This window comes from Bubalus bubalis, chromosome 10 (genome assembly GCF_019923935.1).
Source record: "Bubalus bubalis isolate 160015118507 breed Murrah chromosome 10, NDDB_SH_1, whole genome shotgun sequence".
NCBI classification, from domain to species: domain Eukaryota; kingdom Metazoa; phylum Chordata; class Mammalia; order Artiodactyla; family Bovidae; genus Bubalus; species Bubalus bubalis.
In genome coordinates, this window is record NC_059166.1 from 76,266,500 (window position 1) to 76,292,247 (window position 25,748).

Here is a 25,748-nt window from a genome sequence, read left to right on the forward strand (position 1 = left end):
ACTTGTATTGAACTTTAATCATAATGGCTACAGAGATGAAAAGTTGGAAAAAAGTGTTAAAATTACTAAGTGAAAGCACATTAACCCTGGTCCTTGTACAGGACATTTAAATTGATTTCTTTATCTATACTGAGTATAAAAGACTCTGTAAGCCACCTGATTTCTTACCCATAGAAATGTGTCTCTTGTTTAACTTGGTTGACTCTGTCCAGCAATGCATGCAATTTATTCGGCCCAAGTGGAAGTTGATTAAGAGGGAGAATGAAAATGCCTAGCAAGATCACGATACTTCTTTTAAAGAGTCTGCCTAAATAATGAAACTACCAGTAGGCTGTCACTTAAGAAAAATATGCTTAGCCACAAAATATGGAAGAGGAAATTGGAGTTACTGGCAAGTTGATAAAGGTTAATAAATCTAAAGGCTTCTATCTTGAACATCTGTACTATGGATTTCTAAAAACAATAAAAGCAAAAAGACAAAAGACACTGTAAATTGAGTCTCAGTCTGGCAACCAATGTCTGCCTTGACCAGTTTTAATAGTTCTCTTATAAGATTATTAATTTGTAAACATATATGTACTTCTATGTTCACTGCAGCACTATTTACAATAGCCAAGACATGAAAGCAGCTTAAGTATCCATCAGTAGATGAATGGATAAAGAAGATGTGGTAGATATATATATATATATACACATATATATATATATTTCAGTGGAATATTGTCTGGCCATTAAAAAGTATGAAATCTTTCCATTTGAGGCAAGATGGATGGTCCTGGAAGTTATTATACTTAAGCGAAATAAATCAGAAAGAAAAAACAAATACCACATGATCTCACATTTATGTAGAATATAAACAATAAAACAAATAAACAAACAAAATAAAACAGAAACAAATGCTTAGACACAGAGAACAAACTGGTGGGTGCCAGAGAGGAGCCGGTCAGGCAATGCACAAAATAGATGAAGGGGATTAAGAGGTAGAAACTCACAGCCATAAAATAAAAATCATGGGGATGTAATGTACACATAGTAAATATAGTCAATAGTTTTACAAAAGCTTTGTATGGTGATGGATGGTAACTGGATTTATTGTGGTTATTATTTCATAATAATATTTCATAAAAACATCAAATCACTATGCTGTAAATCTGAAACTAATATAATAATACTCTACATTAATTATAACTGAATAAAAATTTTAAAATACAAAATAAATTGAAAAAAGAAAATGACAACTAGACTCTCTAGCCCTACAGGAAAAGTAGAGGTCATCGGCTTCAGGACAGTCCCCGTGGAAGGATGGGGTCTCTCTCTTTCTCTCTTCCTCTTCCCCTCCTTCCTCCCTAAAGAAGGTTAGGGGCTATTCAAAATGCATCTTATTACATTGAACATCTACACATTTAGGAAATATCATGGTGGGGTTGTTAGATTACTGAAAGGCAGCAGCAAAAGTATTTATTTATATTTGATAGCAGTTTTATGCATCAGTAACTCCAAACTGGAAATAACCCAGATATCCAACAACAGGGAAATAACAAAAGTATTTCTTGAAGAAAGGAGCTTTTCAATGTCTAGAATATCCTAAAATTATACATTGTAGACATTTGTCTTCTGAAGTTGCTTAGTTTCAGCCTTAATAGCAAATACTAACTTTCTAGGTGTAAATAGAATTTTCTTAATTTTTCAACTTTTTGCTTCCCAGGTGGTGCAGATGGTAAAGAACCTGCCTGCGACGTGGGAGACCAGAGTTTTATCCCGGGGTCAGGAAGATCCCCTGTAGTAGAAAATGGCAACCCACGCCAATATTCTTGCCTGGAGAATTCCTTGGACAGTATGATCGATGGGGTTGCAGAGAGTCGGATGTGACTGAGCGACTAACGCTTGCACCTTTACTTCATAGAGTGAGTTAGCGTAGAAGAATTTTAACTAAAACAACAGAGTGATCTGACCTTTACAGTTAAGATTACAGGACCAATTAAGATGGTCCCTGTAATTGAGGTGGGGATTGTTTCTCACTATAGGAGAGTGCATATTCACTGCAGAGAAAGAGCAATTCTGTTCATCTTTAGATAGCTAAAAAGATTTAAGACTATATTAGTTAGAGGCATTTTATTTGATGGGATAAAAAAGCAAAACGTGAGACTTCCATCAAGGCATTAGCACATTAACAAGGCTTTTCAAATTTGAGCTGTAATTTGGGCTACTTTGGAGGGTGGGACAATATTATACAAACAAACAAACAAAAAAAAAAAACCACTTTCTCCCACAGGGAAAAATCAAGTTTTAGTTTTAAAAACTCATTACCAATAATTAATAACGAATTCTAACTAAACAATAACAGGTGTTCCACTAATCCCAAACAGAAACAGATGGAAGCACAAATGTTTTATAAATACTGGATACATGCAGAGCAATAAACTTGGCAGGAATTGTTTTATTCTGTAATTGTCAGTCAGAGTCAAAGTCTTATCACTTGTATTTTCTCTAAATTAAGATGCCCATATTAAATCTTGTTTTCCTTTCCTTATTTCTGAAAATGTGAGCCATATTTAGTGATTTCTCACTTCATCTTATGTACTTTATCACCAAAAAAGATAGTATTATTAATTTTCTTTCTGTACACTTATGAAGCTTTATATAATCTTTTATATGAAACAATGAGCATACCATACATGTTTCCATTCTCCAACTTCTTCCATTTCCAGATAAGAAATAGTGATTTACATATTCTTTAATTTCTTATACATTATAGCAATGAACTTTCAAACTCATGAAGGCAGGCAGATGAAATAAATTATGAAGGCAACTAGAAAGTCAATGAATGGTATTAAGAAATCTAATTCTATGGCACTTGGGATTTTTTTTTTTTAAAGAGTTTGATTATTACACAGTGCTAGAGATTTGAACTCATGGCTATTTAGAGAATGTTTACTTATGACTTTAAAAGGGCTCCTCTGTATGGCTAATAGTATGGGGACTCAGAACAGATCTCTCAAGGTATGCCACTTTGGCATGTGGATTATTTTGAGCTAAAGGCAATCAAGATCCTACAGGCTAAGAGAAATTAGTGCCTCTCCCTTAACTAAATACAAGTATTTAAATTGGGGATTTTTCCCAGAAAAAGAGTTATTACAGGAGATAATTTTTATCTAAGTGTCCTCATCTGTATGGCAGGATAATCACCTAAGTACCTAAAACCTGATTTTTTTTTGTATTGTCCTGTGAAATCCTCTTGTCCTTGACAGCCCCAAGACCCCTGCCCTATTCCACAGCTCAGGGTGACAATATATATATACTCATTTTACCTTTCTGTCTGTGAACCTCTTTGGTATGTGAGCTCTCTGAGCCGTGTGTGTAGTTGGGGGCAATTCCTGTGTGTGTGTGTGTGTGTGTGTGTGTGTGTATGTGTGTGTGTGTGTGTGTGTGTGTGTGTGTGTGTATGTGTATAGCTGGGGGTGATTCCTGTAAATATGAAATTAAATTTGATTTTTCAGTGTTAATCTGTCTCATGTCAATGTTATTTTTACAACCTAGAAGAGGAAAGTTTTTTCCCTCCCAAACAGCTGGCTTAGTTAGTGAGATAAACTTTCCTGGCTGGACTCTGCTCCCTCCAAGGCTGCTGCAGCTGAGGGATCCTAGGACATCAGACAAATGGTAAGTGTTTTTTAGTCTTTTTTTCCTTAATAAAAATTTTAATTAGCAAGAGAAATTATTTGTAGAGCCGGTTCATTAGACTTAGTGACTGGAAAATCCGGCAGAGTACTCTTGGTTCCTTTGATCCATTTTTTCCCCAGAGATGGTCGCTGTGTTTTGTGTGTTGTTGTTGTTGTTATCTGTCTCTTTTGTCCTATTCTGTCCTGCGCGTTTGTTAGGCTTTATGACCTGTGAGAATAGTCTCTTGGGTATTTGCCCTCTAGAAGGTTGATGTAACTATCTGCACTTGCTCAGTCAGTCAAACAGACTGGGATTTAGAGCAGCTGTAACCAGTTGGTCCTAAGTGCAGATGTCAACCATGGCTTTGACTAGCATCTCTTTGTCCAGGCATGCCCATTGTCAGGGGAGTTTATCATAAGGGTCCCAGTCTATAAGAAGCCTTTTTCATAACACCTTGTGAAAAGCTTTTTCACAGCACCTCTGTAGCTCTGTTAGCACAGGCACTACATCATCCTTACTGCTTCTGCAACAAAGGTCTCTACTTTCTTAGACTATTTTGGGGAGTGAACTTTTTTGGGTCTTTTGAGGGCTGCATCTCTTTTTATTCTACTTTGGGGACACCTCTTGCACCTATGGTTAAGCCACAGAAAGTCTAACTGGTTTGAGTCACTATTATGATCCTATTTCCCAATTATGGGTCCTCTGAATTGGAAAAACTTCTAAATTGTTAAGTTTTTAGAGAGCTGTCAAACATGTTTTATTGGTACCTATGGAAAGACCAAATTAAAAAGTGGATACAAAGCAATATAATGGCTAGCCTTAAGAACTCCCCTAATTATAAAAAAAAAGTTTCAAGAAGCAGTCTCAGATTTCCCTTATGGGTCTCACAGATGCTAATAAAAACATTAGGTTAATTAACAAGATAATGAAAAGAGGCTTGCGGGGAGAGTCAAGGGACTCTTCCCAACAAGGTGAAATTTTTTAAAGGGTTATTAAGAAGTAAGGTAAATAAAGCAAGTATTGAAAGAGATGGAACAAAGAGAACTCAGAAAGAAAGAGTCTCGGGACTCATCCCTGCAAGGTGGACTCTTTAGATGGTTATTAAAAAAGGGATTGAAGCAGGAGAGATAGGACTGGACCCAAGGACAGCCTCCTCATTTTGGAGAAGGCAGTTTCTGGATAAGAACAGAGAAAGGGGGGCACCAAGCACCAAATGGCAAGAAGTCATAAAACTTAACAGTAATCAACTGGGGTCCTTGGGCAGACAAAGAAAAGCAGGAACCTCCAGCATGGCAGGAAACTACATTTGGGGGTGATAAGTGACCTGGAGGCAGACAAACAAAGGTGGGAAAGGGCAGGAATCTCTAGCATCCAATGTAACCTTTTGCTCATTATGCTCTCATTACAAAATTTATCATTACAGACACGTTCCCATCATGCACCGGTGCCAAGACACTCCTGACCAAGACTAAATAAAGATAAAAGTCCCTCCCTCCATCAGGAAGGTGGAGCTAGAATGAAAACCTGGGAATAAGACCACAAAATCCTCACTCCGAGGTGAATATTCCGCCCCTTCATTTCTACCCTCCACATAACCAGCTAGGCAAAGCTCAGGGCAGCTGCTCACCTTATAACTGTCTGCTCTCCCTTTGACAGCATCCTATCAAAAAAATCCTCACTTTGCTTTTTTGATTTCCCTGTCATCTCTGAATTCTTTCTGTGATGAGAGAAAGCTTACCCTCTGGTGAAAACACCTTTGGTGAGAACAGGACAAGAATTTGGCTAAGCTTCCGCCTCCCTTGACCTCCAGAGGTGCTGCCTGATTTCCGCCGTTTTTCTCTCTGCTTTCTTACTTTACTGTCTGTGGCATTTTCAGACCTACTGCAGCAAGGCGTGGTATTGCGTTGAGCCATAAAAGCCACAGGACACTGACCACGAGAAATCTCCCGCAAGAGGGTGTGTCAGTCGTGAATAGAGAGAGGTCTGTCTACCGACCTCAAGGCGATTTCCACGGAGTTTCTGGCACACAGGTAAAACAAAACACAAAACCAGAAAACCGCCCTCTCCCCCGCGGCTGCCCTTACAGGGGCTGTTATTGGTCCACCCGTGCCTGACTATCCTCTCTGCCTCCCTACCTCACTCCATTCTTGCCGCTGCGCCTTACTCAGCTGGGAATGGCGAAAAAGAAACCTGCCAGGCATTTTGCAGCCTCACGCTAAGATCTTGCATTTTTTACTGTACCTGGCACGTCAGGAAGTTTCCAGCCTGTCTCACTGGCATCTGGCGACGGGAACCACAGGAGCCTTGCCCTCTGGGTTTGCCTTATCCATCATTTGATTAACTGGCCTTATGTTCAACTGTGTGGAAATCTAAAGCAAGGCCTTACCTACGCTGTAAGAGAATCTGCAGAGAGGCTCTGCCGCCTTCCCTTCTTGAGCTGCCTCGGGCCACAGGCGGCCTAGGTATCGGCAAGGTGCAGAGCTCCGCACTGCGCTGTGGGGCCCATCGTGGAGGGGCTGCGGCTAGGCAGTGATCATTTGCTGCCACAGCGCGCCTCACGGTGGTCCGCCCGCCCCCTAGCTGCCTGATCTTCCCTGCCACCAACACCCTCCTCTCCCGCCCCGCCCTTTGGGGCAAGGTGGCTTGGGCAGGGGTGGGTAGCGGAAATGGCCATGCCCAGGGGATACAAGCCCCAGTGGTAACCCATGCCCCCACTGCACTTGCCTCCTCAGGATTGATGGACTGGGAGAGTCCTCACACAGCCCTCGAGACCTCTGTCACTTGTAAGTACAAATATAGTGCCTGGTGCTGCCCTACCCTGTCCTGGGCCACCTCACATAGCTTGCTGGAAAGAGGTTGGGTGGGTGGGGGGCGGAATTGAGGTCCAATGGCACTGCCCACAAAAAGGAAGGGAAAAGAGAAAGCTTTAAACCCCCTCCCTTAATGGCCAGTGCCTATTTTCAGAAACTTGTGGCTCAGGCACTAAAGAATCCACCTGTCAATGCAGGAGACGCAGGAGGAGCAGGCTATTGGTCGGGAAGATCCCCTGGAGAAGGAAATAGCAACCCACTGCAGTATTCTTGCCTGGGAAATCCCATGGAGAGAGGAGCCTGGAGGGTTACAGTCCACCGGGTCTCAAAGAGTCAGACAGGACTGAGCAAGTAAGACTTTCAACACCCTTTTAGATAAAAGATGGCTCCCTGACTACATAGGTCCTAGAATGATGAGGATGTCCATTCCAGGGGAACATACCCTGAAACAGAAGGATTCATCATTGAACTTAGAATCTGTAGAGGAGCCTTCAGGAAAGTTGCACATCCTGGGTACCACAGATTCCAAGAAGGACACAGGTCCCAGGATGCTGGGGCCAGCAGGACTGCCATGGGTTGGGGGGAGAGGATAGCTAACCCCCATATTGGCTAGGGTCGATTCACTAGATGGACGGGGAAGCCTGGAAACAGTCCTGTCTAAGGGAACCCCCATGGGACCTCCTAAGGCTAAGGCTAGTGCTCCTGTCTTATAGGAGCACTCTCGCCCTGAACGAACTATGGGAAACACCTCCTCCATCCCCAAGGACTCACCTTTCAGGTGCATTCTGGGTCACTGGGAAAAGTTTTCTATAGACTTTTTAAAATGAAAAACACTCATTTTCGTTTGTAACACAGCCTTGCCCTGATATAAACTTGAGAACCATGAGACCTGGCCAGAGAATGGAAGCCTCGACTATAACAGTATCCTACAGTTAGATATTTTTGCAAAAGGCAGGGAAACCAGACAGAAGTTCATTACATTGAGGCTTTTATGGCCCATAGAGAGAACCTGTACTATTCAAGTCCTGTGTTAGGGAACCTTGCCAGTTGGGACCTATTCAGGCTTCATAAATGCCTTCTTTAGTGGCACCCCTGGAGGAGCACAAGCTCCAGACCGACGACTCAAGTCCCAACTCTTTTGCTATCTTCAGCCCCTCTCCCACCCAATAAACCTTTTTACCTTTCTGTCCCATGCAGCAGAGAAGGCAATAGCACCCCACTCCATTACTCCTGCCTGGAAAATCCCATGGATGGAGGAGCCTGGTGGGCTACAGTCCATGGGGTCCCTAGAGTCGGACACGGCTGAGCGACTTCCCTTTCAATTTTCACTTTCATGCATTGGAGAAGGAAATGGCAACCCACTCCAGTGTTCTTGCCTGGAGAATCCCAGGGACGGGGGAGCCTGGTGGGCTGCCATCTATGGGGTCACACAGAGTCGGACACAACTGAAGCGACTTAGCAGCAGCAGTCCCATGCAGTCAGAGCTTCTTTGTCCCCTCCAGGAAGTAGCAGGTGGGCCTCAGGGAATTACCAGAGTCCACATCCATCTGAAGGGTCCTTCTTGTTGTTCACATCATCATAGCTCAGCTTACAAACATTCACCATCTGACACTATGAATGCCATTGCTAAAGGTACTGAGTCATTTGACTGTTGGATCTGTGCCCACAACCACACCTCCCCAGAGGACCTAAGTCTTTCAGGAGTCCCTGCCTCCTTGAGGAACCTGATGGAATTAACAGAAATGTATGCTGGGTTCTCATTTACCACCCTAATTTTCATTAATCACAGGTAAGTGACAGACACCAACCAGAGTGCTCATATCCAATATGTGGGGAATATCACTATCTGATGGAAGAATCTAGTCACTGAAATAAAGAAAACTGAAACTCACAATAAAAGCATAATAACAAGACAAGGCCAGAATAGAGATTAGATAATATTCTAGACTATTCTAACTATTATTATGCTTCTGTTGTGAGTTTCAGTTTTGAGAAAGCAAGGGAATTACAGAAAAACATCTACTTCTGCTTCATTGACTATGCTAAAGCCTTTGACTGCGGGGATAACAACATACTGTGGGAAATTCTTAAAGAGATGCACATACCAGACCAGTTTACCTATCTCCTGAGAAACCTATATGCAGGTAAAGAAGCAACAGTTAGAATTGGACGTGGAAAAACTGACTGGTCCCAACTGGGAAAGGAGTATGACATGGCTGTATATTGTCTGTGTGCTTATTTAACTTATATCCAGAATACATCATGTGAAATGCCAGACTGGATGAATCACAAGCTGGAATCAAGATTGCTGGGAGAAATGATAGATTTTATTTGAGAAATAACATCTCAGATATACAGATGATACCATTCTAATGGCAGAAAATGAAGAGGAACTAAAGAGCCTCCTGATGAAGGTGAAAGAGGAGAGTGAAGAAGCTGGCTTAAAACTCAACATTCAGAAAACCTAAGATCATGGCATTTGGTCCCATCACTTCATGGCAAATAGAAGGGGAAAAGTGGAAGCAGTGACAGATTTTATTTTCTTGGGCTCCAAGATCACTGAGGATAGTGACTTCAGTCATGAAATTAAAAGATGCTTGCTCCTTGGAAGGAAAGCTATGACAAACCTACACTGTATTAAAAAGCAGACATGTCACTTTGCAGACAAAGGTCTGTATAGTCAAAGCCATTGTTTTTCCAGTAGTCATGTATGTATGTGAGAGTTGGATTATAAAGAAGGGTGAGAACTAAAGAATAAATGCTTTTAAATTGTGGTCCTGGAGAAGACTCTTGAGAGTCCCTTGGACAGGAAAGAGATCAAACCAGTTAATCCTAAAGGAAATCAACACTTAATATTCATTGGAAGGACTGATGCTGAAGCTGAAGCTCCAATGGAATCGGAATCCAATACTTTGGCCGCATGATGCAAACAGTCAACTCACTGGAAAAGACCCTGATGCTGGGAAAGACTGAAAGCAAAAGGAGAATAGGTGGCAGAAGATGAGATGGTTAGATAGTATCATCAACTCAATGGACATGAATTGGAGCAAACTCTGAGAAATAGTGGAGGACAGATGAGTCTGGCATGCTGTTGTCCATGGGATCACAAAGAGTTGGACGTGGCTTAGTGACTGAACAACAATAAAATGTTTAATATAACTAATAACTATACTCAAATATAGTCCCATTTCTCCCTATTAATAGCTGCTGTATTGAAACCTGAGGTGCTTCAGAAACCCCATGGCTTCAGAAAATTCCAATTTCAAATGATGATGCAGGAATTTCAACCTATCCTACCCGAAGCTGAGAACTATCCACATACACTGCACAAGGTTGCTGCCTCCTTCTGTTCCCCACTTTCCATCTCCAATACTGTAAACTTCACCAATACCCCTATCTCTGACAGATACCAAGGAGATCTGCACCCAAAGGTAGAGACAATGCCCACACTCAGCTTGAAGCAGTTACAGGAGATGGACTATTGACCCTTTGCTCATTAAAAGATTTTGAGGGCTCAGACTCCTTGAAGGTGGAATGTTAGAGCAGGCAGAAAGCTAGATACAAACAGAGAATAGGGTATATGGGCCAAAGGGCAGGAAACCACACATCTCGTGAACAGCGCAGCTACTCAACTTATACTGTCTGTTCTCTCTTTAAGAGTATAATATCCCTTAGATAAATCCTCGCTTTGCTTTCTTGACCTCCCTGTCTCATCTTTGAATTCTTTCTGCAATGAAACAAGAACCAACCTTCCAGTAACACTCATGTGTAGTCATTAGGCAAAAAGGCAAAGCCACTGAGGAATGGCATCAGCAACAAAACATAAATTAGACTTTGATTAAACTTGTGATATCTAAATAGGGAACCCTGATCATAAAACCCACAAAGCATGGCCAAGCATGCTCAATAAAAATGCTCAGGCTTCCTATGACCACTATACAACATTCCAGTGTAGTACCTAACTGGTAAGGGAAAACTTAAGGGAAAATAGCTCTCAGCATGGGTGTGTGGTGGCTTCAGGAGTCCAGTGCACAAGAACCAAAGCTGATATAAGTAAATAAGATAATCACCTGGCTTTCACTTTCTTATCAATGAATGTGTGCTGTGCTTAATCGCTGTCATGTCCGATGCTTTGTGACCCCGTGGACTATAGCCTGACAGGCTCCTCTATCCATGGGGATTCTCCAGACAAGAATACTGGAGTAGGTTGCCATGCCCTCCTCCAGGGGATCTTCCCAACCTGGGGATTGAACCTAGGTCTCCCACATTGCAGGCGGATTCCTTACCATCTGAGCCACCAGGGAAGCCCCATCACTGAATATTCTGCATCTAATAGAAAAAACTCATGACTATTCAAAGGTTAAGATGAAATAAAAAGGGTAATCAGAAAACCTGAGGGGCACTCCTCATTTGCAAGCACACCCACATCCTTTTCTGAGTGCATATTTTAGCTTCTTAATAAACAGTTTTCTTGTTTCTCTTTATGCCTCTCTGTGTGTGTGTGTTTTCCTTTGCATTCCTTGTCCAAAATTATTTTTGGACAGGTAGAACAATATCCTGAACCTTTAATAAGGCCATCCAGCATCAGGATGAATAAAACAGACATTGATATGTTTACCATAAAGGTTTTCATATAGCTACCAAAGGCTGGGTGGGCTTGAATGTCCCCCTTTTCATCCAGCAACGTTAAAGAAATCCAGACAGGTTCATCTGTTTATCCCAGTTTGGAGAAATTTAAAAAGCTGAAAGGCAGAGATTACTGTGAGAAATCTGATCAACAATCACTAGGGGCAACCAGCCAGTTAATCAAATTAAAGATTGACAAAGGAACCAGGATTCCTTGGCTTAACCCCTCACTGGGGGCCCAAAGCCTTCTGCAGAAAGATGACTCAAATGGTCTGGGGATAGAAAATAGAAGTTTCCAGGAAACCCTTGATATGGGAACCCCATGAACTGGTACCAATACCCACTGGTAGAGCCTCTGACTTGGGCTATAATTAGATTGAAAGGATACAGAAATGTAAGAGTTGATAAGATTATAAAAATATGAATGTTTAAACAAGCTTTATGTAAAGAAGTAATGGCAACGTTACCTGGATGTTTTATGGGAATAGATATTATGTCTGGCTGGGACAACTTCCCCTACTCAGTACTGTAGAACTAAAATTTATTCATGAAATCCTAATGGAGGCTATAATTAGTAACATAAGAGTTAATGGAATTAAGATAAAAATTTATAAGAGAACTGATAAATCTGAACAGGCTTTATATATCATTATTGTATCTCTTTCTCCTGACTGTATAATGGGGATGGACATTGTATCTCACTGGGGAATGTTTCCTTTAACTTGTTTTGTAAAACAGAAAGCGCATAAATCTGCCCTTCAAGCAATATTAATTGAACATGCCAACAAAACTGCCTGAGAAGAACATATAAATATTTTTATTTAAAACAAAGTTAGAAGTCTCCCTGACATAAAGAAGCAAATTGAGGATGATGTAGTTCGACGGTTGATCAGCCTTTGATCTTACAAATCTTTGCAAAATTGGAAATTCAGTCCTAGAGGAAATTCACATTCCACCCATTTCTATTCATAGATCTCCTTAGCTCCCCTGCAAAAGTCTTGTAATCTCTGTAGGAACTTGTATCTAGACCATCTCCAAATCTTAATACTCAATTGTTTAAAAAATAGAACGGGCTTTTAAAATATGAATTGCTATATAAGCACCCTTGTCCAAAATTATTGTTCAAAAAATGTTTTAATGAAAATCATAAGGTCTCTTTTTCATTTCCATCTATATGTATGTACATTACAGACATGGTATTTTTCTACTTCTGAATAGTATTTACTAAACTTAATTATAAAAGAGTTCAATTTAACTGGCTTAAACACAAACAAGCATAGCAAAAACCAGCACAACATTGTAAAGCAATTGCTTTCTAATTAAAAATAAAAATTAAAACAAACACTATACAAATTAAGTATGTTTTTAAAGATACAGAAGAAACTAACTCAAATGTTTTTCAGGTTCACAGCAGGTACTATAATTTTTGGTAAATAAAAGTTTAAGTTTGTAATTTAATTAATACATACATGTCTTTAGAGTTATCAGCATTAAGTATCATATTATACATTTGTTATACTATTATACTAAATTTGTCAGAAAAACAATGTAAGATGATGATTGATCTATATGATCAATCACTGTTCTTACTGTACTTATATACATAATTGGGCCAAATTTATTGAAATGACTTACTTTGCAAAGAGAGTAGTCTTAATTTGGCAATATTTGATAGATATGAGAATGATTTTTACAGAGAAAAATTATGTTTCAGTAATATACTTTTGTGGGTATTAGATTCTACTACTGTCCATTGTCTTTTGAGGTTTTGTTTTCTACCTATAAACTTGACTCCTGAATTCTTCCAGTTTTCACCAATATTTGGCAACAGTTCTCCAAATTAAGTTTTCCAACTTTTCTTCCACTCTTTTGACTTGAAATCATTGAGAACAAAAACTGCCCATTTTCCAAAGACATGCACACTAAAGTTGGACAACTTGATATAAACTTCAGAGAAATCACCATAACAGCTCATATACAGATAATCTTCCTGCCTGTTGCTAGGGCCAATCAGAAAGATCACTAGATATATTCAAACTGCAAACCTGAAAAATCCATCAGATTGTCACTGCCTGTCCCTGCTCCCTCTTAAAATGCTTCAAGTTGGACATCTAGAAACTTTCTCAACTGGAGTTGGAGTTCAGAAACTGAGTACAGTCTACTCCAATTACTAACCATTACTTTTCTTTAGTTTCCATATAAATGTCTCTTATTAAAAACCTGACTGCTTGCACTATAGGCCTAACTTTGGGAGCCCACCTGTTATCAGTGCCTCATGGAACGGGATACAACTTTAACCGAGATGACCTATTTTCAATACTGAGACTGGTTCAGAGAGATACAGCAATCTACCAACTCAAATTCTGAACTGGGAAACTTCCTGGGGAAGTTCCAAAGAAGGGAACCCTGGGGATTCAGTACAGACCTCTTCAAGATTGCCACTTTGACTTGTGGATTATTTTGAGCAAGGACAACAGAGATCCTACAACCTCAAGAGAAACTACTTCCCCTCCCGTAACTATCTACAAGGAATTAAACTGGAGGGTTTTCACAGGAAAAAGAAAACTTATTACCAAAATTTTATCTAGGTGGCCCCATCTGTATGTCAGGGCAAACATTGAACTGCCTAATATCTACTCTTTTTAATATTGTCTTGTGAGTTACTCTCCTGTCCTTCAGAGCCTTGGGTGCCTATTTCATTTCTTAGTTCAGGATAGCAATATATACTTCATTGTAGGCTTCCTATGTTTATGAAATTAAATTTGATTTTCTCCTTTTGATCTCTCTCATGTCAATTCAATTGTTATAGCAGCTAGAAGAGCCTAGGACAGTAAAGGAAAGTTTCCTTCCTCCCCAACAACAACAAAATTCTCCTTAACTCAAGAAGAGATGGTTTTACTGCTCCTTCTGATCTTAACACATTGTTGAATTTTCAGAGAGACACAAATGGCATTGTGATTACAAAACTGTTAACATCTCTCACTGACTGGATACCCCACAGTTATCTGCTTCTTGTGATTTTCTTAGAAATTGTGTTTTATAATCAATTAGTAGCTCCTACAAATAATTTCAATGGAATAAAGAACACATTTTCTTCAGATGATGGTACTTAAAAACTCATACTCGTCAACAGTGTAGATTCATTTTGTGTGTAAGTAAATAGTTAACTGATATCTTCAAGATTCAGTCTCTTAAAAAAGCAAAGTATAGTAAAGTTTCTTAAACTATCACAGCTGAATAAAATGGGCAACAGTCTACTGCTTAAAGATTGAGTTAATGGTTTAGAGACAGAGACTTGTCAATGTTGATATGTTCCCTTTTTGTGGAATGCTTGCCCAGACAGGCTGGGGTGAAATAAATGTATTATAGAAAAAAGTACTTTGTTGTGCATCTATTAGATGTTCTACCAACAACTTTGTAAGTTTGTTACGTAATCCTAATTTTAAATATATGAGCCTTGAAGATCAAATGAAGTTCAACAATTTGCTGAAGGTCCAATGATAAAAAGGAATGGAGTCAAGAATGATATCTCTACTTGTGTCCAAAGCTCTCTCTTTTCACTATGTTAAACTACTTTCCTCAATGTTTCTAATTTTATTATGATACTATCACATATGTTAACACTACTCATTTTTACAAAATAAGTAATTGTATTTTTCAGTATTTTTTTCATTTCAGTTTCTAACCCAATAAGAAAGTGAAAAAAGGATACGAAAATAAAAAAGGAAGTGAAGAAGGACATTAACTTGAATAAGGTACTAAAATTAACTATATTCCTGAGAGCTTAAGTTCTCATGATCTTCTAATTTTCAAGGACCTAGATGTTTCATATATATATTTTTTAGGTATAACATGCCTGTTTGTCCTTATATGCATGAATTATAATTGTACATTTTAGAAAGATTTCTATAAAAATAGTGAAGAAAACAAAATGCAGTTTGCTTTAAACAATCAGCCTTAATTATTCTAATGTAAATTAGTTCCTTCCTTAACAATGCCATCTTCCTAGAAATGTTTCCCCAAACATGAACATAGTACTGTCAGTTTTTAAATCTGAAAAGACAGAGTACAAGCAATTAAGTCACTAATTCTTAATTAAGATGTTAGTAAAGAATCCCTTGGGGCTTCCCAGGTGGCTCAGTGGTAAAGAATCCACCTGCCAGTGCAGGAGCTGGGGGTTCAATTCCTGGGTTGGGAAGATCCCCTGGAGAAGAGAATAGCTACCTACTCCAGTATTCTTGCCTGGAGAATCCCATGCACAGAGGAGCCTGGTGGCCTATAGTCCTTGGGATAGCAAAGAGTGTGAGAGGACTGAGCGACTAGTACTTTAATACCATTGTAGGATATACTATGGGGTTTCCCTCGTGGCTCAGTGATGAAGAATCCGTCTGCAGTGTAGCAGATGTGGGCTCGATCCGTGGGTCAGGAAGATGCCTTGGATAAAGAAATGGTAACCCACTCCAGTATTCGTATCTGGAAAATTCTATGGACCGAGGAGCCTGGCAGGCTATAGTCTACAAGGTCATAAAAGAGTCAGACACAACATAGTGACTAACCAACAGCAACAAAGAATTCCTCTGTATACTCTGGGCAACATTTAAAGACAGGAGAGATGATAGATACATTCCTTTAGGTAAAAAGACTTCCCCATTGCTGACTATTAACTCCAAGGTTGACTGTCTCCATCAATAGTAGTTCTCTGAAGTGGTTAACTAAGGTCATTTGCAAGTGAGAAAATCAAAAAGTTTTGAAAAAAAGATTCAATATTTGAAATATGATGGATTTTAATATTTATTCTGTTCAAGTCTAAAAAAAAGAATGCTTTCATTGTCACAGGTCTTTTATTCTAAGTTTACTGAGACTAAGATGATTCAACCCTTCACTTGAAGATATTATTGGAGATATTAGCATTTTTTTGTACATAAAGATATTAGCACTTTTTTTGCTTTCAATAGACTTCATTTGCAATAGCCCATGCAGTCATAGCAAGTAAAAATAAAGGCCCTAATGCCAGTTATTACTTCTGGTTTTTATCGATTTACTCTAAATCTACACATGCATTATGCAATTTTTTTAAAAAAATTAAAATAACAGTTTAATACATATAAAACAAACAATCTTGAAAGCAAAGACTGTTAAAACAGACAAATAACAAGGATTATTTGGAATACCTGGTTTTAAGTCCCCATGGACAAATATGTCAATCATATATCGACAGAATGCATACTGATCTGACAAAAGTAGAAAGAAAAAAAAACAATGAAAAAAATGTCATCAATACCTTTCTTTTTTTCTAGGGAGAAATGCCTTAACAAAACAAAGTAGCATAATTCTATTTTAGTTACTACAATATTTTAGGTGAAGGAATAATTTGCACACATATGAACACAAAGAAATAATAATAAACATGTTTTCATTTATTACATACAAAAAGAATACCCTTAAAAATTGAAACAGACTAGTTCATAGTGATATATATAGTGGTTGTTTTTAAAGATCAAAACCTTTTTCATCAAATTTATTATGAGTCATCATATTTAAGCAACTTTTCCCAATGTTTACATATATACTTCCAAATAATGAAACAGAAGTTTCACAAGAAACTTGGAATGTTTTATCAAATACTCACTCCCAACCCTTCACCTGATTGTCTAAATGAAGCTGCAGAATGTTTCTTGAAAAGGAAGCATGAGGGTTAACACCTTTGCAATCTGTCAGGTCTTCTACATAGAGATTTTTTTCAATTAGAAGAGTAAATTCAGGAGAACAACCTTAACAGCACCAAACAGAACCATTCTTAAGGTAACTGACTGGGTAATCTTTATCAGAGGATCATCTTATAATCTTGATTAGTTTATCAGCCCTGGGAAAAGTCAAGAAAATCACAGATTTGAGCTTTTAGGGCAGACTTTGTCAAAAAGAATTTCAGAAGTTCTTTTTTGTTTCCTTCTAAATTAAAGACATTGCACTGAACTTTAAATTTTCACATAACTTTAGATTCTGCTTGAAGTCATTCCAATCCAAATTTCAGTTGATGAATCACTGCCTAAGCTTACTGTATCTTCTTTAAAGCTTGCAGATTATTAAATGAATCTTGTTCAAAATGATTTACATTTTAATGTTTTTAAATAGGTGTCTTATTAATTCAATAAATCCAAAGGCAGCTTTAGTATCAAGAGAGTTTATTAAATTTATACAACATGACATACCCTTAGGTGCTTTAAATTACATATTGATATATCAAACCTATGAAATAATGAAACATTACTATATAAATACCCCACAAAAGGATTTTTGTAAAACTCATTGTTTTTAGAGTTTTACAGTATTTTTAGAGTAGTCCATTTTATTATGAGACTCCACTAGGTATTTGAAAAAAAATAAATGCACCTACTGCAGAAGATGCAAAAATATAATTCTTTTCATTAGTACCTAAATGAGTAGGCCAAAACTCATAAAGTTTCAAAAATTTGCATGGATTTTGATTGCTGAAATCAATCAACAATCACCAGTGAGGTGGGTAGTGGGAGGGAGCTAGCTCTCAGATCAGTCCAAGAATCTATTTGTTCTTGGATGTACTGACAGTAATAACAGGGGATTCTCATCCCAGGACCAGGTAATCCTATGATAAAGCAGAGAAGATTAAGGTAGAGGGAATTTCCCCTTTTCTGGGTATAACCCTTTTCCTTAGTGAAATTGTAGAGTGAGCCATTTGACTCTAAGATGAAAAGTGCATTTCCCTTAAATTGCAAGCTTGAGGTTGGGAAGTGAGGAGTTCCTAAAATTGGCAGGCTTTCCTCTTTCAGTAGTTAATGTGACTGATCATTTTAGATTGTCCTTTCTACATCTCAAGAAGTGGTTCTCAAAGGGCAATTTAAGTACAAAAAGATGAGGACTTTGTTAAAATGCAGATTTCTTGGCACAGTCAGGCCAAGGGAAAAAAAAACCCAAAAAACAAAAACCCTACAATTCGATGGGGTCTGGACCCTAGGAATATGCATTTTTAACCAACTTCCCACAGGAATCAGATTAGACCACACTTTTGGAATAACTAAAATCATTCAAAATGTCTTTTTTGACAATCATTTCTAGTGTCTCTAAAGCCCTCAGCGACAACAATGGAGAAAGTATGTATCTTGGAAGTTTAGAATGCAGGGAATTCTTGCAATTTGAAGGGTTTGGACACCCCCCAAATGAAATATGGTGCTTGGCCCCAAGCTGTGATAGGCTGTTTTGTATACATAACAGGTGGACTAGTTTATTGAATTAACTAAAATCTTCATGCTTCAGAGAGTCTTCTTTAACTGAATGCTGACAGTGTAATGAAGCTATATGTCATATTATTACCTAAGTAAAATGTTTGTATTTCTTATGCCACTATTTTCTGGATCCAAAAGCCATTTATTTAATTAATGCACCAGTAGTCCTACATGCTTCCAATTTGAAAAAGAAAATCTCTTATGAATTCAAGAAGGTTAATTTTTTTTAATCTAGAAAATTATTTTGGTTATACCATGTAGGAGGTTTCTATTATATTTAACTGATGCTGTGATGTTGCATTTTAATGGCACCAGCATATCAATAAGAAGATGAAAGTATTTTTACAATATTTAAAGTTAAGAATTTTTTTTGGCCACACTTTGTGGCATGCAGGGTTTTAGTGCCCCCACTAGGGAAAGAACCTGTGCCCCCTACAATGGAAGCATGAAGTCCTAGTCACTGGACCACCAGGGAATTCCCAAAGTTAAGACATTTTAAATATTTTAAATTAAGATGCTCCCTTCCACCTGTCCTGCGTGCTGACCTTAACAGCGTGTAAGAATTCTAGACAGGTATATGTCGGGCAGCCCCCAGTGTGTTTGCTTCACCTGTCTGAGGATAAAGTGAATCCAGGCCATCCTGAATTTGGAAACTTCATTTTATAGAAATGCTTCTTTAAATCCAACTCAAATGTTAAAACAGGTCATTTTTTTTCCTAAAGAAAATCTGAACTGTTCTACCATTCTTTCATTGTTATGTGACAGTCATTCACATAAGGTAATTTTGTATCTCCTCATCCCTTCTTAGTTTTTTTTTTTTCTCCAAATGAACATCTTTCTAGGAATACCACATGCTGCCATCTCTCCCCTTCCCGATCCTCAGGGAGCAGTGATAGATGTCATTCAGCGGCTGCCTTGTTGGTTGTTCCCTGTGGAGTAGCAGCTGAGAGAAAATGCATTCAGGGTGCAGAATGTTAACAGAAAAGAAATTTTAGAAAACCTCTAATGAGAGTGGGGCATATGTGGTCTGGTGCTCTACGGCAGATTCACATTAGCTACAATTTCTCTGCCTGCCGTGAATAGTTGTTTAAAAAAGTAAGAAGAAGGAAGAAAAGAGAGAGAGAGCATAGCAGTGGGGAGGTTTGATTTTTCCTACCCCACAAATTTGCCATAGCCTATGAGAAAATCAGAGAGCAATGCTTGATCACGCTGACCCTTCTTATCCTACTTTTTAAAACAGATTGGTCCATAAAAAACAGATTATGTAGTGCATAAGAGTGTGTTTCGGAGAAGGCAATGGCACCCCACTCCAGCACTCTTGCCTGGAAAATCCCATGGATGGATGAGCCTGGAAGGCTGCAGTCCATGGGGTTGCTGAGGGTCGGACACGACTGAGCGACTTCACTTTCACTTTTCATTTTCATGCATTGGAGAAGGAAATGGCAACCCACTCCAGTGTTCTTGCCTGGAGAATCCCAGGGATGGGGGAGCCTGGTGGGCTGCCATCTATGGGGTCGCACAGAGTCGGACACGACTGACGTGACTCAGCAGCAAGAGTGTGTTTTAAGTTTAGAATAGGCATGTACATATATATATATATAAAAATCTTATTCCTGATGCTTTAGAACCATGTATGAATATATATGCATGTATACTATATAATTAAATAATTTGCTACACATAAAAATTTGTGTCTAGTGAATAAAAGACCTAGAGAACCTATTTATTTAAAAAGCACTATTAGAGATCTATATGCAAGAAATGAATCAAATTCATTAGGTCTAACTCAAGCTAAGCAAATAACCAATCCTTTGCCTAAATGAGAAATAACTATTTTACTGAATCAAAATCAATACAAGTCTCAAAATCAAAGCCACCTCACAAGCAGATAATTTAGAAAACACTATGTCTTATCATGGTTGAGTTAAAACTATAATGCAATTATTTTAAAAACAAATGCTCTTAAATCATAACTTAATTTCTTAAATGATATATTTATATATCTGATAAGCCTTTACAGGTAAAATTTCCATTATTTACCTAATAATACATTTATCTAATTGAGATGGCAGCTCTTCTCAATAGAGAGCCTGAGTTTAGCAAAGGCATTTGTTTAGCTGATAAAATCACATTTGTGCTTTTATTTCTAAGTCTTAAGTGATAGTTGAACATCCTTTTAATAGATAAATAGTTCTTTTATGTGAAAATGAAATTAGTAGATTGAAAATGGAAAGGTAATATAATGCTATCTTCAATAATTCTGGTTACTGTAGGAATAAAATACAATATATGTGACCCAGAAAATAGATATCATTTGGAAATATTTTAGTGATGAGTCCCCATCAATAGAATATGTACCCTAAATAAGTAAGATACTAAAAATGAACATTGAAAAGTGTATTCGTATTCTTAGTTGCTAGATGAGTATTTTGGTACTCCCATATATAAATGGAATGAATTTTTACATGCTGTATTTATGGGCAAAAAATAAAAATATGCTTGGTACATTTAATCAGTTTCATGTGATTCTTTTGTTTTTGTGATTATTTTCTTTTTGAAAAGACAATCTACAATGCAAAGTATTTTAGGATTTTTATAATAATTTTAAATAAGTATATTAGTGAATCAGAAGATTAATTTTCCTGTCTATCACAATAAAATAGTCCATTCAAAATATTTTTTCTTTATTTGCTATATTTTTCTACCCAAAATATTGCGTAAAAAACATACAGCTTTGCTAGAGATGATAATTAATTTTTTAATTGATTCAAGGCAATATAATCATCTTTAAAATTGAAGAAAGGCTTTGGGCTTCAACGATTTAATTTCACTCATGTCTCCTGCATTGTAGGTGGATCCTTTACCAGGTGAGCCACAAGGGAAGCCCAAGAATACTGGAGTGGGTAGCCTATCCCTTCTCCAGTGAATCTTCCTGAACCAGGAATTGGACTGGGGTCACCTGCATTGCAGGCAGATTCTTTATCAACTGAGCTATTAGGGAAGCCTCTTTAAATATTACTTTGAAACAAAATTACTTAAATACAAAAATTGGTTATTTACTAAAAAAACAAAACAAAACACTTTTTCTTTCTTTTTTCCTTTTCAAAATATATTTTCAAAAAATATACCTTTTCCTTCATATAAACAAACATTTCCAAATATTACTTTTGCATTCAGGGAAAAAAGTGATTCAGAGATAAAATATGAGAGTAGATTACAAAGACAAATACCATATAATTTCACCTTTATGTATGGTTCTCAAATTCCATATCTTGTACCTTATAGTAGGAAAACTTATTTTCAGTTTCATTGTCCAAATAGCTTACTCAGTAACGACATTTTTAACTTTTTAAATGCAAATCTTATAACTTTAGCCCTCAACTAAAATTATTAAAGCTATCAGAATAAGGAAAACATTTTAATGTTTAAAAAACATTGATAGGAATAGTCTGCACAGAGAAGATACCACAATCTGTGTGGGGAAGCTCAAGACTGTGTACCAACTTGCAACCAGGAGTGGATTTAGGCAAGGAAAGATTCAACAAGGGCTGGAGATGTTTGACAATAAGGTCCTCAGCGAACCTCTTAAAACTCCACCCTTTTATGTTTACAAACACCTTTCTTTAAAGAATGTCAAGTTTACATTCTACCTTCATTTAATTGCTCTATTTCTGTGAAGTATGGATGTAAGTGTGACATCAATCTTACTGAAAAGCAGCACTATATGTAAGATACAAAGTTTTCTAAGGTCATAAATTTAGTCATTGTACAAAATGGATTTAATAATTCAATGTATCTTCTGAATTATGTGCTCTTGCAGAGCTACAGGAATGTATGGATACGATACTTATTCTATATGATTTGAAGATATACCTTTTAATAAAATTGCTGTCATTTTCCTGGATGGTTGTTCTTCAAAGAGTACACAAAGGACAAAGAGTATGTGTCCTTTAAATAAATTCAGATACTAACTCAAATTCTCTTTTAAAAATGCTTCAACACGCATCTTTAAATATGTGAACACAGTTTAGTGTTTCTATAAATAAAATTTAATTCCCCAATTATTGTATTTCCTTTCAGGTATATTCACTTATACACATCTTTTACTCCCTTCTTAAGTCTGATCTTCATCTTTTTCAGGTTTTAATTTCACTGCATCTGTTTCTTGCCCCACACTCTCTTAGAACCTCTGGCCGCCTCCTCTGAATGTTTACCTTTCTGTTCATGCTTGGACATGGCTGCAGCATCTTTCTCGTCCTTTTTAGGTTTGGGTGAGGTTTTCTGTACTTCTTTTACTTTAGTAGTTGTTTGCTTCACCTTCTCCTGTTTCACACCTTTCACTTCCTTTTTAATCTTTTCTTCAATCTTTTCTCTAGTCTTAGCTTTCTTCTCTTCTGTATGGAGTTAAATAAAAGTTTAATTATATAAGTAAAAAATATATATATAAACATATTTTTAAACCAAGGCAGCATTTTATCTTTCATTAGTTATTAAGAACAATTTTAAAAGAAAGAGAAAAGAAAAACAAATTAAAAAACTGTGTTACTGACATAAATTGTGACTATTATTTGACTTTTATACAGCTTATGAAGTGGCATGTTAGAGTACTGAAAAAATGTTAACTTGAAAGTTGGGCGTTTTCTTAATTTGTACACAAAAACATTATTTTTTAGGTAGTCAGGAACTAAGTATATCAAAAGGGAGGCATTTGGATTCTGCAGGGCAGTTATATATAGACATGCTCAGTGAAAACCCATGTCTGTACCAAAAAGCCCAATGAAAGAGACCTTTTAAATGGATATGATCATTTTGTTATACAAATGAAATATCTTCAAAGTTATTCAAGAAACTAAATTTTCAACACAATAGTTTTTAAAGATAACTACTGTGAATGTAAATGTAAAATGATTTGTACTGGTAATGAATATTAGAAACAAAAGAATAAAACCCATTAAAAGATAACTCAAGAGACATTCAGTCTTTAATGGTTTGACTTTAAAGTAATGGAAAGAGAGTAGAAATTAAGATGTGGGCTCCTGTGTCAAAAATAATAATTCAATTGTCTTTTAAAGCCTTTGTGTGTGTGTTAAGTCGCTTCAGTTGTGTCCAACTCTGTGCAATGCTAAGGACTGTAGCCCACCAGGCTCCTTTGTCCATGGGATTCTCCAGGCAAGAATACTGGAGTGGGTTGCCATTTCCTCCTCCAGGGATCATCCCAACCCAGTAATCAAACCTACATGTCTTATGTCTCCTGAATTGGCAGGCAGGTTCTCCTAGTAAACAGAAAGGGCTATAAATTAGAATATATATGAATTTTTATTTATATTCTATATGTTCATATTCTTAATTTTATATTAGTACATGTATTTGGAGGAAGAGGACTGGGACTGTGAACAAATGAGTCTGTGAATGTTTCAATTTTTTTTAAAGCAACAATAGTATAGTACATTTGTGTAAAATGTTTATAATAGATGCTGCATATAGGACATTTACTCTACGGGACCACACGTAATCCTTGACTTCATAGTAAGTCTACTATAGTGCTGGACTCTGTCATTTGCCTATGTAATAGGTAGACTTTATTGTCATTCATGTTGCAGAATTTGATGAAAATATTATAATCAAGTTTCTTGACTTTGTGCAGTAAAGACTAATTTGAGACTAAGACAAGATAATATTATGAAGTCCTGCAAGGAGAAGGATAAACATGATAATGCTCATGAAACCAAAATAACCTGCAGTTCTACATTTAATTGAATGGGCTACCACCTCCCAAGGTTTCCTCAGAACTTTGCAGGGAGATATTGATGTTGTGTTGGGGTAGAGGGATATTTCCATGATCAAATAAATTGGGAAACATTAAGCTAAACTCATTTCTTTTCTATGGAATTTCTCAAAGCTAACGTGTATTAAGAGTCTTCAAGGAGGTAGATCATGCTATCCACTGTTTCCCAAAGCTACTGACCATAAAACTCTCATAAAAGAATCACCTAATTACTCCACAAACTTCCAACATCTTTGTGGCTTTTGTGACTTCAATCAACTGGGGATTTTCTTCTATTCCCTTTAAACCTCCAAGTCTCCTTTACTGCTTTCTACTGCTTCCTACAGCAGACACATACATTGCTATGACTGAAACCAACACCTCTGTCCAGACAACTTTCAGTCAACATTGTTTCAGGACCCCACACCAAAATATTTATCAGTTTCTGCCTGGAGAAGAAGTTCCTTTGAGAGGGCCAACAACACCTCTAAGTCATAGAATTCACATATGATCTAACAAACACTTCCAGAGAGCCTATCATGGCCTGGGTTCAAAGCCAGTTGCCAGAGCTCTGAAGATCAACAGATTCCTATCTGAGGAATGTCAAGTAAAAGCCTGTGACACCCAATTTAAGAAAAAAAAGGAAACAAAACCAAAAAACCCTGTGATATCTAGCTTCAAAAAACAAAACCAAAAAACCCTTTGATATCTAGCTTTATTATCTCTCCTCTCATAGCATTTTTCCAAAAATTCCTTTCTCCAACAGACTACTTTGTTTTTTAAAAATTATCTCATGTATTCTCTACATGTCAAATATTGCCAGGCTATATCATATGTATGTTCCATATCTTACACATATATAAATCCCTTTGTGCTCAATTCATATGCAACAAATGACTCTGCCCTTGGAACTAATCATTTATTCACCAGAGCTTAGATTTGTCTCAACTTTTATTTAAACACACATGCTATACCCTACGATTTATCTTGTATTACAGATGGCTTTCACATATCTGTCTTCCCTACCAGACTGAGAGAAATTTGAGAATAGGAATTATATATATATACTATTCATTTTGTAGCAACATAAGGTCTAGCACAGTACTTCTTTCAGAGAAAATGAAGAATAAATGTTATAAATGAACAATTTTGTTTTAGAAAACAGTAAATTATCTTTAGATCATGTATACAACATAGTGACATATAGATTACATATGTAAATATGTGTTTAGAAATGGACTTGACCACAACCTGGAAAATCTGCCAACTAGCTTTTTGTTTGTACTTTTATATGTGTGAAATTATTATTGTGGTTACCTTAAATGACACCTGATCACTTCTTGTAGGTAGCAGCTGATTTAACTTTAGCTTTGTACTATGAAATTAGACATATGAAATTAAGATTTACTTTTAGTGCCATTATAATTTACAAATGAACACAGGTCATTTTCTTACACACAAGACTACACCTAAAACAAATTCATTTATCTGTGGTTTTTAAAGTATAAAAATAACAAAATTTTCTCTTTTAGACATTTTTAGTGATCTTCATCTTTCAAACAGATAATGTTTCCTCACATTAAAAATAAAAAATGGATGAGAATGCAACAATGATGTAGATATAATGTGGAA

The 25,748-nt window shown here is 37.2% G+C and overlaps 1 protein-coding gene and 1 long non-coding RNA gene across 2 annotated transcripts in view; one reads left to right on the top strand and one right to left on the bottom strand.

Annotated features, from left to right (window-relative positions):
* The window catches only part of LOC102390520, a 59,375-nt gene extending 45,908 nt beyond the window's left edge, over positions 1 to 13,467 (top strand). Inside the window, exons 4-9 of the long non-coding RNA XR_003112059.3 lie at positions 1,706 to 1,904; positions 3,538 to 3,657; positions 5,081 to 5,214; positions 5,534 to 5,687; positions 6,390 to 6,440; positions 13,333 to 13,467. This is a non-coding gene — a long non-coding RNA (uncharacterized LOC102390520). The remainder of the gene's footprint in view (positions 1 to 1,705; positions 1,905 to 3,537; positions 3,658 to 5,080; positions 5,215 to 5,533; positions 5,688 to 6,389; positions 6,441 to 13,332) is intronic.
* The window catches only part of LOC102390748 (triadin), a 215,567-nt gene that overhangs the window by 52,405 nt on the left and 137,414 nt on the right, over positions 1 to 25,748 (bottom strand). The window contains exon 8 of the mRNA XM_045161974.1: positions 22,567 to 22,746. Coding sequence (XP_045017909.1) covers positions 22,567 to 22,746 — 180 coding nt within the window. The remainder of the gene's footprint in view (positions 1 to 22,566; positions 22,747 to 25,748) is intronic.